Here is a 14,887-nt window from a genome sequence, read left to right on the forward strand (position 1 = left end):
TTGTCATATTATTTCGAAAATTAAACCCAAACACACCAAACCAAATCAAATCTGAACTTTCCAAATCGCTCTCTTTCTCTGTTCAAATTTCAATTTCAATTTCAAAATTAGAATTACCCCCAAATCTATCTTGTTCTTCATTTTATTTTAATTCTCACCTTTCTTTCTGCTCACACTGTTGTTAGGGTTTTCTCTTTCCACTTCAGGAAGCCATGCTCAGTGATGATTCTCTCTCGCTCTGCGTTTTCTCGATCAAACGAAGACGTTTTGGTGAATTTTAGTTTGTTTCACCGCGCGAATTGCTTTTCCCACGTGGTTGTGGTGGAGTTGTGTCGGTTTTGTTGGTGGAGGAGGTGCAATTAGGGTTTCTCGGTGTTGGATTTGGTTTTGTGATGGGGTTTTAGGTTTGAGGGGAAAGGTGTTTGTTTTGGAGTTGGGGATTTGCGAGGTGAAGAAAAGGGATGTTTTATTCTCAGTTTATTTTGGCCAAGAAAGGGCCACTTGGGACTATATGGATAGCTGCGCATTTGGAGAGGAAGCTCCGCAAGAATCAGGTGGCTGACACTGACATTGGTGTATCCGTAGGTGCGTTTGTTTTGTTTTTGTGCTTTTTGATTTGGTATTTTTGGTGCATTTGCTTTGAGTCGTGCTTTTTAATTTGGGATTTTAAGGCTCAGCAAGTTGTGTTCTGTTGGTTAATGGTGTAATTCGTTATTGAATTGTTGTGTGCTAGTTAGTGGTGTAATTTATGATTGTAATTAATGTTTTGAAAGGCATTATTTTAATGAGGATACAAAAGTTTGTTTTGTTTTTTCCTAATCTAATTACCTTGTCCGTTAATTTCGACAGTTTGGATATTTAGTTATTAGTTACAGTTTAGAAAATTGTGCAGCTATTGGTTTTCTTCAATCTGAACTTTTGTCTCCATTATATGTGAAAACTGAAAAAGCTAATGGTCGGGTTGCACAAATTTCGAGCTTTTTTAGGTCGTGTAACAATAGACCAACTAAAACAAGCTACTTCTTAAACTGCTTAGGGTAACAGGTTAGAACTTCAGTGGAGTTTGAGAATCCTGAGTGCTAAGTGAGGTAGATATTTGCCAAGTTCGTCCTGTTTTTGTTGTTAGTCCAATTGTTTGAAATATTTTCTGAGTATGACATTCTCTTCAGTGTAGATGAATAAAAAAGCGACTTCCGAGACTAAATTAGATTGATGAATGGAATGGCAAAATATAGAACAAGCTAAGGATGAGCCAGAATTAGAAACATTGCAATATAAACGTTTCCAATGGTAGCTTAATAAATTATGCCTAAGGGATCATGGTGCTTTTGTATAAACAACTTAATAAAGGGCTTGTTCAATAAGCTCATAAGATGGTATCATAATCTATCCTAGCCCCATTCGGAACCACTATCAGGCTCTAGTTGAACCGTTTTATCCCACACTTCAGATGTTCATTCATTGGTGTGAGGCGGGTCCCTTGGATATCTTAAAATGCTCTTTACCATTATGCAATGAGTAAAAAGAGGATATGTCTTGAATCGGTGAACTCTGTTAATTTCATAACTAACTTTAGATCTAGTAAGAATAACATACTACAAACCACCAATTGTATATTTCCAAATAGTATAATCTTGAAATAAATCACCACAAGTTTTAGGAAATTTGCATGAAGAAGGCATGGGAGAATAAATAAGTGAGCTTCAATCATGCTGGCTTTGTGAAGATCTCAAATATAATTGTTTTGAGTCATGGAAAAAGATTTGTTGGGTAAGTGTTTAATCTTAATGTCCAACAAGTAGTTTAATAGCATATAATGTTTGACAGAGAATGTAAACTCAAGTTGGGTTGCAATTTGTTGGATGTAGCTGAACTGCTATTGGTGATGATATCGTACACATAAAGGAATAGAAATAGTGCGAACTTGATGTTTGTAATAATAAAAAATGAAATTCCTGAAGTCGATTGCAAGAAATAAGTTGAGCTGGAGTAAAAGGTCCGCAAATCCTTAAAAATATTATATTCCAGATATGTCTATCTGCATGGCAGTGTAAAACAAATGCTAGCAACTGTTTCTGTACTAGAGCCTTTTTGTGGTCCCCTGATTTTTTGGCTGATGTCAGTTTATTGATTGTGCTTCTTTTCTCTTGAACATTCATAATGGAATTATTGTTCGACAAAACAATGATGGTGGTAATGATGATAAGATTAATAGAGGAAAATATACAAGTCTTGTTTAGAGCAAGAGTTAACCTTGGTTGTGATAATTGTTCCTCTGTAGATTTACTAGATTTTTACTTTTAAGATTATAAAATATGCGAGAAAGATTGATTATATAGCCACATGTGTGGAATGAGTGAAGACTATCCTATATTTATGTCAAATAATTTTGATTGCTTAAATTTGGTTATGATAGATGAAGAGGACTATCCTAGTGTGGAATTAATATTGCTCAGTACGTTGTATGTGGATTTTCTGCATTTGCCTTTGTCTAATTTTGATCACATTTTATCATTTCATATATTTATTTGGTCAATTTTATGAATGAACAGATTCCATTCTTTTCCCTGAAGTACCAATTGCACTCCGTTTATCCAGCCATCTTTTGCTTGGTGTGGTCAGGATATATTCTAGGAAGGTGAATTACCTTTTTGATGACTGTAGTGAAGCTTTGCTTAAGATAAAGCAAGCCTTTCGCTCCACAGCAGTTGATTTGCCACCTGAAGAGTCCACTGCACCTTACCATTCCATCACCTTACCTGAAACTTTCGATCTTGATGATTTTGAACTGCCAGATAGTGACATTCTTCAAGCGTTAGTTCTTAAATACTTTGAATATATTGTCAGTTTTAGCTTTAGCAATTGTTTACTACAATGGTATTTTTTCAGTTACATCTCAGATTTTTCCTTTGCATCTTCAGATGACATACAAATTTAATAATAATGCCAGAAATTTTCAGTTGCCAATTTTTCATTTGGCTATGCTCTTACAGAATTGCTTTATTCTAAATGGTGATTTTGTGTTAGTGGTTCGAGTGGAAGATAGGTATATTGGCTTGTTAATGGAGGAATTTATGTGTTGTGAACTTGCAGTAACTATGTTGATCACCATGTCAGTACTAGGGAGCAGATTACACTGCAAGATACTATGGATGGTGTGCTTTACTCTACTTCACAGTTCGGCTTGGATGGTTAGTCTACCATTTTGTCTCTGTTTCTCTTTGTAGTGATTTGTTGATAGTGAATTTTAAATGTTCTGTGGAGAGATTTGTTGCTAATTTTAGTGGTAAACATGTCTTGCAGAGCGCTTTGGTGATGGTGATGCTTCTCAAATTGGGCTAGACCTTGATGAGGTAAACTGTTTTTCTTATTTTAAGTTTTCCCACAGCACTCTGTTCGTGGAGTTGATTGACAATATCTGATATATGTGGGTTCAGGGGCTCCAACGTACTGATTTGAATATTATTATTTTGTTGTCTGGTTATAACTAAGAAGCATAGATGTGCTGCATTGGTGGGTAATATGCCAACGTACATATGCATCTGAAATGTACAGGCCTGGTATGCCTGATATAGATCTGATACTTTTTTCTCTTGCATCATTACATTCCTAGATATGTTTTTGTGTATTTATCTGTCACGAATACAAATGCTTTGCTGTTGTGTACCATTTTTATGATGAGCATAGATATGAACTTTTTGTTCTTGGAGCATGGTTATGTTTGGTTTTACTGAAATCGTGCCTGTTAGCAAAGTGTCTTAATGTGTATTACTGTGTGTGGAAATAATTTACTTTAAGTTGACTATGCAGAGTATGGATGCATTTTTCTTATTACTTCTGGAGATTTTAATTTGATTTGACAAAAATCAGGTTTTGTTAAATGACAAGGCTACTACTTTGGAGCATGATGACTTTGGTGCTAGTCTTCAAATGTCTCATCAAAATGATGAAAAGAAAGAGGAGGTAAGCAAAACTTGAGTGAAGCAAGATACACTTTATATTTTAGTAATATTTGAATGTCCTCGAATCTTTGGTTTTATGTGATGTGTTCTTCATTTTTCTCTTTTTTCTTTCTGGAAAGAGGATGAAATGGAAGCTGTTCCATTTACTAGAGATTGTAGTTTTTTTCTGATTTAATTAGTGATCTGATTTGTTTTGAACAGATTGATGATTTACCCACCACTGGTGAAATCCGTGAGTATGCTGAGGGTCCATCTACCCCTGGACTTCAAGAGCCTAACCTATTTGGAACTCAGATGGATCAGGGCAATAATGAAGTTGACTGTCCTAATTCAACTGATTTAAAATCAATGGAGACCACACAAAACGAATTGTTGCATCACCAAAAGGATAACGATGTAAATGATTGCTCCTTGCAAAGTAATGGGAATCATATTTCTTTAGATTTGCATCATGAAGATAAAGGCTGCAATCTGATTGAAATGGATGAAAAAAGAGAGGAGCAGGGGCATTTAGAATGTCAGGTTGTAATCAAGGATCAAGAAAATTTGATGCATGAAGATCATTCCTTAGCATCATTACCCTTGTTGGACTCTTCCAATAAAGAGTTTCCTTCCACCGTGTTACCAGAATGTGAAGGTGGGATGATCAATGCGTCTGCTGTTCATGACAAAAAGGAGTACTTGCAAGATGGAGTTTTGATGAATAGTGACCCAGCGACTGCTCCTTTGGACCAAACTGTTATAAATTGTGCTGTTTCTTCTCCTTTGACCAACAATGAAAATGTTGCTTCTGATCAAGATAACATCTCATGTAAACCATTGTCTAACATGGATGGATCTCAGGTTCCAGGATCAGGTGGTCATTTGGAGGACGGTAACACATTATCAAAGCATGAAGTTCTGAATGACATTGAAATTTCAAAGAGTGACAGACAATCCTGTCCATCTGATGATGCTCTAGTATCCAATCTTATTAATCCGCTAGGATCACCTGGAAGACCTGAAGTTGTTGTTGACGTGGAAGCTCAGGCTTCTCGAGAACTGAAGGAAGGTGAAGGTTTAAATCATGTATCGCTTGAGGCTGTGCAGCCCACTGAGTCTATCCTTCAACCATGCACCTCCCATCTGGGCCAGCCTTCTCTGTCATTTATTGAAGGTATTTACATAACCTCAATTGAGGTGACTCATATTACCTAATCAGGTTCTTAATAGTGGACTATAGTCTTGTTATATAGGTGTAATGTAGGAGTAGTGAAGTAGTCCCCTTGGCGGCTACAGTGGCCACTATAGCCGAGCAGTTCAGTGTACCATCTGTTGTGAGGGAAATAGTGACCTTAACAGACTTTAAGCAGTGTCTCTTGATTCCAAAAAATGTTAGGGTGTTTTTGGTGGAGGCTATTCTCTGGATTTCAAATTTGAAAGCATTATTTACTTATAAAATCAATAAAAAAGCTGTTTCTCACTTTTTCCCTCGACCCATGCTGCTTTGTATGACTTCTCATGACTTCATTTCTCTATATCACTATTTGCTATCCCTTTATCCACTATCCCACTATATCATCTTTTGGGCTGGCTGGCATGTGGTGCAACCCTGTGTTTAAAACACTGAATTTAATTATTTTTTTTCTCTTCTTTCATTTACTCAATCCCTTTTCTAATCCTTTTATTTTTGGGGTTGGGTTACACAACCCGGTATGCCACAAGTGTTTTTTAATTTTTAACCAGTTTTTTGGTTCCCTATGTTGATACTCCCTCCTTTTCAGACCTAGATGAACACTGCCTAAAATCTCTCTTGCCCTCCCTCTTTGTTTCTCTCTTGCTCTCCCTCTTTGATTCTATCTATATCTCGACCTCTCCTCATCTCAGTCTCAACTTGACCCTCTCTTTGGTAACTTTCTGTGAATGTTTGCTGCTGTGCCTGTGACATGCTTTCATTATCACAGTTTTTCATTCTTGACACTGACTACTGTGACTGTGGCTGCGTGGTCTGTTTTTGTATTCTTGGTTATGAAATTTCAAGTTTGTTTTATGATCCTACTTTTAAGATTGTGCAACCTCCCTCCCAATCATATGTACAATCTCTATCTGGGAAACATTGTCTGTTATTAAATGCAATTTTACATGATCCTACTTTTTAAGGTTGTGCAACCTCCCTCCCAATCATATGTACAATCTCTATCTGGGAACCATTGTCTGTTATTACAATGCAATTTTACATGTGTTTCTTTTATTTAAGAAAATAATTTAGTAAGAGAAGCGACAGTTGCATAAGAGGATAAGAAATCCTGAAGTACTGTAGATGACAATAACCAAAAAACGGAAACATATATTAAGAAACATGCGGCATAGCGTACAAAAGTTGTGGGATGTTAGAACACCCGTCTGAAATATCATGACCAGAGTTTGACAGAAGCTAGAAAAATACTGGATTCGTACAACCCAATAGAAGTTTTCTCTTCTGCTAAATGTTTAGCATTTCATTCCTACTACATGCACCAAAGAATTGCTGCCCAGTAACAGCGCCAAAATCTTTTTGGCATTTTGCCTATTACCAAATCCTGAGTGTCACCATGGTGTTGTACTGATTTTTACATTTTGTTGTGTAATTTCCATTTGATTTTTTTTTTTCTTTTCTGCATGGCTAATTAGCATCATAGTAATAGTACCTTTTTGTAGTAATTCAACTAGATTCTGTTTTGTTAAGTTACTCCATTTAATTGTATAATCTTGTTGATAGATATTATCAAACATGCACATTCCATTTTATTGATAACCTGTTGCTTTTACTCTTTACAGGTGAAAAAGGTCATGTAACTGATGTTTCAAATCCTGCATTAAGTTACCAAGAGACAATAGAGCCATCCGTATCTAAAGAAACACCTGATTTTGGGAAAACAGATATGGAAATTGAGAGTCAGATATTTAGCAATAAAGTAGAAAGTATAAATAGATCTGCTGTTACTGACATGCCAGAGCCTGAAAAATTGCTCTCCTTAGCTTACCAACATGATGGCGAAACAAATGATTTGCTGATGGCATCTACTCCTGACATCCTGGGTGCAACTGAAGGCCATGCGGGCCCTGCTGGGGTAAACGGCATTTCTGGTAAAAAACGTAGCTTCACAGAAAGTACTCTTACAGTGCAGAGTATGGATTTGATGGAGTCTTACGGGGGAGCTCAATCCAAGAGAACTGCCGAGTCTGTTCCTGATGATGACGATTTATTGTCATCCATATTAGGTATAAGAGTGGTCTATTAATGCTTTTTTCTATGTTTTGTTACAGTTTTTTTTTCCCTGAGAATGTAGCAAGGGTGAAAAAACTTTGTTGTTGGTGCAGTTGGTAGAAAATCTTCAGTTTTGAAAATGAAACCCAGCCCTGCTGCCCCTGAAATAGCAACAATGAAGCGAGCTCGTTCTGCACCTCGTACTACTGCCTTGAAGAGGAAGGTGCTTATGGATGATATGATGGTCTTGCATGGCGAGTATGTTTTCTATCTCTTCATCTGTACACATCTATTCCTTTATTACTATTTCTGATAGTTGATCTTTTACTCTTTCTTTATCTATTTAACTGCCAAGGTAAGCCTGGCCGGGCAATTGTTTTTTGTTGTACTGTAGGTAACTAAATGACCGAAACCACTCTGCACATTTGAAAGAAGAGAGAAAATTATATCTGCTTAAACTTTTGTTTATCCATAATAGATGATGTCTAACATGTTTAAAATAGCTTATATCAATATTAGATGGTTATTTCAATTGGGAAGATATCTGATCCATTTATTTATAGACCTCTACTTTATCCGTGTTGTGAACTGTTTTCTTACCATTTGTCAGTGTCCGTAATTGATAGTGTAGAGTAACTCCTTTATTTATTAAAGGGTAACTTTAGTTCTGATCTTGCATCAACTGTCCGGCAATAGTTGTAACATGTAATATACCTTTTTTTTTTTTTTCACTTTTAAAGTTTGTTCACATTTCAATTTATTATCAAATTTGTGATGCCACTTTTGTTTTTGTCTTCTACGGCATACCACACTCCTTTTGACTACCTGAATACTAATTGTTTTTCCTTCTTTGTTCTGAAGTACAATACGTGAACAGTTGACCAATACTGAAGACATCCGTCGTTTACGGAAAAAAGCTCCTTGCACTAGTAATGAGATTTTAATGATTCAGAGACAATTTTTGGAGGATGAAATTTTCCATGGATCGATATTTACAGGTGAGTTATGCATTTTGGTTTTGTTTATGTTGTTATTGATTATTTGGAGCATTTGCTTAACCCTTTCTCTCCCCCTTTCTTTAAATGTTAAAATCTCTAAAATAACAAGATTTTTCTCATGTATAATATTTTCATGTCTTTTAACTGTCTCCTTCACAAAATATCCTTCCAAAACAAAAGCACGTGAAAATAAGTTGTGGTATATTTGCTACTTCTAATGAAAGTATGTAAACTGAAAATAATAACATTAATGAAAGACAAACACATTAGTACTTTTTTTGTTTGCAATGCAGTTTTTTCTTGCTCGTGTATTTTGAAATGAGGAAAATAATACTTATGATCTTACGATATATCTAATTCACTGTTCACTCATGACAACACTTTTCTCGATTAGTGGCTTCCAATGTAATCTGTTCCATCTCTATAATAATTTTTTATAGAGCTGGCTATTAATCAAGAAACAACAATGGTGCCATTTGACCAGTTCATCCTTGATATTCCTTTTCAACTGTTCTGAATTGCTTTTCTAAACCTATTTTTATAAGTGCATTTGGCCATCACTATCCTGATTAAACCATCCTCATTTGCTTAATATTTCATTGCTCATCATATTCTTTTATGAAATTTTCATGTAATATAATTTATGTTAATTCTCTGATACATTCCAGATTTGACTACTGACTTTACTATTCTGCGAAATGAGACAATTGATCTGACTGGAATCAAGGTTTGTGATTATGGTATGGATAGTTCTTTCATAGAGAAAACAAATGATCAAGAGTCCTACTCTAGAACAAATACTGAAGTTCATGGAGTGGTGGGGAATAATGAACCTATGGCAGTCCAATACCAAGAAGATGCAGAAGTGCAACCTCCTGAGATACCTGTTTTGCCTGAGAGTCATCAATCTGAGGTTAACTTGGGATCTCATGATGTTGATGCTCACAGGAACACAACTCATGAACCTATGGGTGTCCAACTCCAAGAAGATGCAGGGGTGCATCCTACTGATATACCTGTCTTGTCTGAGAGTCATCAATCTGAGGTTAACTTGGGATCTCATGATATTGATGCCCACGGGCACACAAATATTGTTTCTCATGTGGAGGAGCTTGACAATTCTCAAAATGTTGAAGTAGACCATGTCGGAGGAAATATTGCTGTTTCTGAAGCAGAGAATTGCTCTGCTGGCCCTGGGCATGAATCTTCATCTTTAACTGAAGTCCTTGAAAATGATTTTACCACATCACCGACTCTCATGGATAAAACTAATGATCTCGTTGGTTCTATTCATTCAGATATTTTGAGCATCCCAAATGCTGAGAATTTGAATACAATCCCTATTTTAGAGGATGAGTTTGTGCAGTGCCAGAGCGATAGAAAAGGAGTAGGTGCTATTGAGCTTAGCATGGAACCGGGAACAGAAGTTCAAACAGATGGTTTTGAAGGCAATGATTTGTATGCTTCCTTGGCTACTGGTTCCAAAGAAACTGATGGGTTTGCTGATATTCAGGCTCCCTTTAATGGTGATCAACCATCAGAGGAAAATGGAAACAGCATGCTGGGGCAGTTAAATGAGAATCAAATTGTTGCTTCTGCCATGGAGTGTGATGACAAGGGTGCAAGGTCTGACAGCATATTTATAGAAAATGCTAAAGTAGACTGTTTACAATCTGAAGCTCTCAGTGTAGATGAAAAAGAGAGTTCTTTGAAAGATGAAGAAAACCTAGTCTTTCAGGAAGCTGGACTACAAAGTACAATGTACCCTGAAATTAGGAGTCCCTATGTAGAACAGAATGATGTAAGCTCTCCAGTTTGCTTTAATTTTGCCTCTTTCCAATACTTTATTTGTTGGATTTGTCTCTTATTCTTCTACAAGAATCATTTATCTAGTTGATATACCTGAAAAATTTAAGCATTGTTTGATAACATTGAGATATGTGACTAAAGTGGCAACAATCAGTTTTTATTTCAAAATTTTGTTTGAAACAAAAATTCTGGACATGGTTTGGTGATAAAGTTTTTATTTTAAGCAGGAACAGGAAATTGGGTTTTGAATGAGGTGGTCTTCATATTTTTTAAACTCTGTTCTCACAGCAATTAAAGCTAATTTTCTTGCTTGCGTTTTTGTTTCAATCCTTTTATGTCTCGTCACTCTTTTGTTGCTCTGTATCATGACAATTTTTAGTGCTATTTCCTGAAACAGTTTGTGTTCATCTAGCCATATTTAGTGTTGTTTCCTGAAGCTGATCATGTTCTACGTATGCTGTAGTGTAGCATACGGTGTATTATTGAAGTACTATTTACCATGAATGCTATTAGAAGCCTGCGTGATTGTTTTTACTAAATTTCCATACAAATGAATACTCTAGCCCAACATTCTCGGTAAAAATTAGACATTACCATTTTTACAACAAAAGTAGTCGTAGATGTAGCAGCCCTAAAAATTAAAATCAATACCAAGGAGAAAAGGTGCAGTATGGTCTAACCCTAAGTACGGTCCAGGAAAATAGCAATGTTAATTATAGCCGGTAGTTTTCAGAACTGCTACAATTCTACACTCCACTTTTATTGTTATGATTCCATCCAACTGGCAAGTGTCCCTAACTTCTTCTGGCACTTTACTATTCATTGAAATTGCCTTAAACTGCACTTTGGATAACACTGCACCTTGGGATGTGATGTGAAAATAAGTACTTCTGCTAATTTCACTACTCTTGATGTCTACATTTAAGCCTTTCTTTTATTATTGCACATGTTATCTTTCTTCTGAACTCTAAGTATGTGTCACTATGTTTTTTGGCATTCATATGATTGTCCTGTTGGTATTTTGGAATTTTATTTTGAAGCCAAATGTGTTATGTGCTGTTCCTTGCCTTTGGCAAAGATTTTTTAATTGAGATGCTGTCTGTTGTGTTTATTTACTATGTTGTTCATGCCTAATCCAGCTCTATGGTTACATGGTGCAGGAAAATGATATGATTGCTAATGACACAGGTTTGCTTCTAAAAGCTCTTTGCTGTTCATTTTATGAAAGTGCCATCTAAACTAATTAGTTAATATTAGCCATCAGTCAATCATTCAATGAATTAACGAGAGTCAATCACTCTTCATTTAGATGCCAGCTTCCTTTCCTCGACAGTTCCTTCATGTCTCTCCTGTTCTAAGAAGTTATTTGGTGTTGGTTATTGTTTTTCCTCATTGGTTCCACCCTTTTTAATTAGTTTGGAATATGCAAAACAATATTAAGTATGTGGCAAATATAAGCAATAGTTGTTGAAGCAGGAGATTGAGCTTTTATTACTTATATTTTTTTATGTTTCTTTGATCTGTGCTAATTCATTATTTCTGTATACTCCCAGGGTTTTTGAATGTTGGGGATGATGAGATAATTGATGATGATGATGAAGATTTTCAACCATCTGCTGAAGGAACTCACCTTGAAAATAGTGGATGGTCTTCCAGGACCAGGTTTGTTTATGCTAGAGTGTACCAACTAGAGTAACTGCACTTCCTTTTTTCCTCACTGTTGTGTTGCTAATCATTATATGTATATGTCAAACTAAGATTTAAAAATCATTTTGTCATGTGTATGGCTGTTCGTGAATTTCCTTTTACACCTAGTCAAATACTTCCATTTCATTTAAAATCCCCTTCGCCATTGCCTTAGATGGGATGGATTCCCTTGAAGATATGGACAGATCACTTCATCTGCAATTAAAATATGTCTTTTTCACTTGAGCCGGAAGTTGTTGTGTGCAGATGATTCAGGTTTAAGTCATCTTGGCAAAATAACAATTAACAAACATCTGAAATGTATTTAATATGTATCTGAGTTTAGGTTGTTTACGATCATATAACTAAATTTTCTTTGTTATTTCATTTGATTTCGCCAGATCTTTGTGCACTGATTCTCAGTTTCATGCATGTTATATATCAACAGCTAACTATTGCATTTATCCACAGGGCTGTTGCCAAGTATCTGCAGACTGTGTTTGATAAGGAAGATCTTCATGGAAGGAAGGAGCTGCATCTTGACAATTTATTAGTTGGTAAAACAAAGAAGGAAGCATCACGGATGTTTTTCGAGACACTGGTATGGTCGAGAATTTTTTGAATTTACACAAATAAAATCTATTCCCAAATGATCTTGTTATATTAATTTAACATCTTCACATGTATGATTATGATAATTGAAATATCTTATTAGAGGAGAGGGTGGGAATAAACAATAACCTGAGGGACAAAGTATTAGGTATCTTTTAAGTTTTAAAAGCGCCTAAAATAGATGGTGGGAAAAGTGAATGAAAGAGAGAAACAAATAATTGCCAAAGATTAAACCGTTCTCTCTGCTAGTTGGAAGTCAAACACCCTTGAAATAAGTGAGTTGAACTCCAAAGGGGCTGAGAACTGTATAAATCTTGTCATAAAGCATGTTCTATTGATATAGCTTTAGCTCCAGTTCTTACTTTTGGAGGGTCACATATCACTCTTTTGGTGTTAGATTTTTTGTGTTCTTTCACACCTTGGACCTGTTTCTTAATATGCTTTCAAAGGTTCACTTAGAAACTTTGCATTGGTTCACATTCAATTTCAACTATGATTGCAGGTTCTCAAGACAAGGGATTATGTCCATGTGGAACAGCCAAAACCCTTTGCAAATGTTAGCATAAAACCTCGAATGAAGCTTATGAGGTCAGATTTCTGAAACCTCATGTAGTGGCAGATATAGTTGTAAAGATCCATTGGGTGGTAGTTTGGCTGGAATATGCTGGGTTGGGATAATATTTTCAACATTTCTCCCCAATTCTGGCTATGGTTTTTCATTTATAATTTTTTGGAGATAGGATTTAGCTGTTCAGTTTTTAGTTCTTCAACGGCAGGGGGGTTGAAGTGGCGCTTGTATCACCCAATTGATTATTCTGGGTCTTAATGTATATATTTCTGTAAAATGTCACAATTTGTAATTTACAGATGCTAATTTGTATGCCGTTTAAACTCATCCCTCCAAGAATGATATCCTGCATTCTATATAGGCATCAGATTTATGTAACAGAAAGCACCTTGTAATTTAACTGTCGCTGGACAAGGTACATCATTTCTGTATTTTTATTTGTATAGTATCTAACTGTATTTAATATTTATCTTTTTAAGGGTATGTCGTTTTCTGTACATAGTTTCTTTGATTAAATTTTTAGATGTAGATTGTTGCCCGCATTGGATCATTGCCATTAGATATTTTTATTTATTTGTTGAGATTTTATCTGTGAAAATACTGTCTTTGGTCTCAATCTCTGAAGACTTGGATTTATGTTAGATTTATGTTAAAGTATGAACTAGGTAGAATTGTTTTTTAAATATTTGTGGATTGATATCTTATTTAATTATTCTTTTATTGGAAATTTTTCCTGTGCAGGATTTGTAGAAAATAATTTAAGGTGTTGATGCTTACATTAAAATGGCATGTCCCTTGACATTTTCATATTGCATCGGTTATGTTTCGTTAAAATTAAAAATCTAGATAAAAGTATAAATGTGAGGAGTATTTCCTTCTGTGGGTTAAATAATTTTTAAATTATTATAGATGTAACTATTTTTACCGGAATAAACTAGGTTAATGAGCACAGAAAAGACATTATTTTGTTGAAAATGTTATCATAAATTCATACATGTATTGATTTTCAGACTTGTTATTTTTTTCTTCATCTCATAATTAATAATGTCTTTCCTCTCCTAGTAAAGCTCATTAAAAAAAAAAAAAAAAATTTACTGTTCTGGTGTAATTTTAATCATTTTGTTACATTTTAAATACGAATATCTTTGATCTTGTATAAGAATAAGTGTCAGTAATTTTTATTCTCATTATTATAAAAGAATAATGTTTATTTTCAAATGTATTAATTGTCAATTATCAATTTAATGCAATTTGTTCAAAGTTGTTCACATGCAAGTTTAATAATAGGTTTTAATTTTATATGCTAGTATCAAATATTATTAAAATTATTTATGTATTTATAAGTTCACAATTGACGATACATAATTTTTCAGTCATTTCAAATTTGATGTCCTCGCATAATTTGTGATTAGGCAAAAATAACTTTTAATGGAAATCTATTTGAAAGGGTTATTGGTGCAGGATAAATTTATAGAAATACAATAAGCAACTATCAAACTCTTATAATAAAATAGTTTAAAAAATAAAAAATTAAATATACTGATATTTTCTACAAACAACTAATCTTATGTAAAAGAGCGCGTCTAATTGTTTTAAAATGTTAACTCCTTTTCCTTTCGAAAATCGATTGGGGAAAGATGAGAAGCGTCTAATTGTTTTAAAATGTTAACTCCTTTTCCTTTCGAAAATCGATTGGGGAAAGATGAGAAGAGACTGTGATCATATTTAAGGACAAAAAAATATTTTAATAAAATTAAGTTTTATTTAATCTGTGTAATTTTTCTTTATTTATTATTATATTTATATTTATAATGCTTAATAGTCGTTAACAATAATATATAGCGTTATATTTTTCTAAAATATAACGATTTTTGTATTATTAATAACTTGTGTAAGAGTTACGGTTATCATCTGTAATTTATTTTTTATTTCTGATGTGTGATGTGATATAAGAGAGTAAAATATTAAACAGTTAGATTAAAAAAACTGAATTTTCGATTACATGCATAAAAGAGAAGATTATATA

General features: G+C 34.5%; 1 protein-coding gene across 1 annotated transcript; it reads left to right on the forward strand.

Moving 5' to 3' along the window:
* On the forward strand, positions 1–13,358 carry SYN4 (sister chromatid cohesion 1 protein 4). Its single transcript, XM_028073059.2, has 14 exons — positions 1–585; positions 2,553–2,814; positions 3,094–3,191; positions 3,304–3,353; positions 3,871–3,963; positions 4,164–5,118; positions 6,759–7,202; positions 7,302–7,446; positions 8,050–8,186; positions 8,855–9,987; positions 11,156–11,183; positions 11,549–11,657; positions 12,153–12,282; positions 12,796–13,358. Exons 1-14 carry the CDS (start codon positions 462–464, stop codon positions 12,892–12,894), a joined length of 3,807 nt encoding a protein of 1,268 aa, XP_027928860.1. The 5' UTR covers positions 1–461; the 3' UTR covers positions 12,895–13,358.
* The last annotated feature ends 1,529 nt before the right edge of the window (positions 13,359–14,887 follow it).

This window comes from Vigna unguiculata, chromosome 5, assembly GCF_037176805.1.
Source record: "Vigna unguiculata cultivar grain cowpea cultivar isolate G323 ecotype 2 chromosome 5, ASM3717680v1, whole genome shotgun sequence".
Lineage (NCBI taxonomy): Eukaryota > Viridiplantae > Streptophyta > Magnoliopsida > Fabales > Fabaceae > Vigna > Vigna unguiculata.

Coding starts and splice junctions, on each gene's coding strand:
- SYN4 (XM_028073059.2), top strand. CDS start 462: ATGTTTTATTCTCAGTTTATTTTGGCCAAGAAAGGGCCACTTGGGACT. Junction 7,203..7,301: donor TTTATTGTCATCCATATTAG/GTATAAGAGTGG, acceptor TTGTTGGTGCAG/TTGGTAGAAAATCTTCAGTT. Junction 11,184..11,548: donor TATGATTGCTAATGACACAG/GTTTGCTTCTAA, acceptor GTATACTCCCAG/GGTTTTTGAATGTTGGGGAT.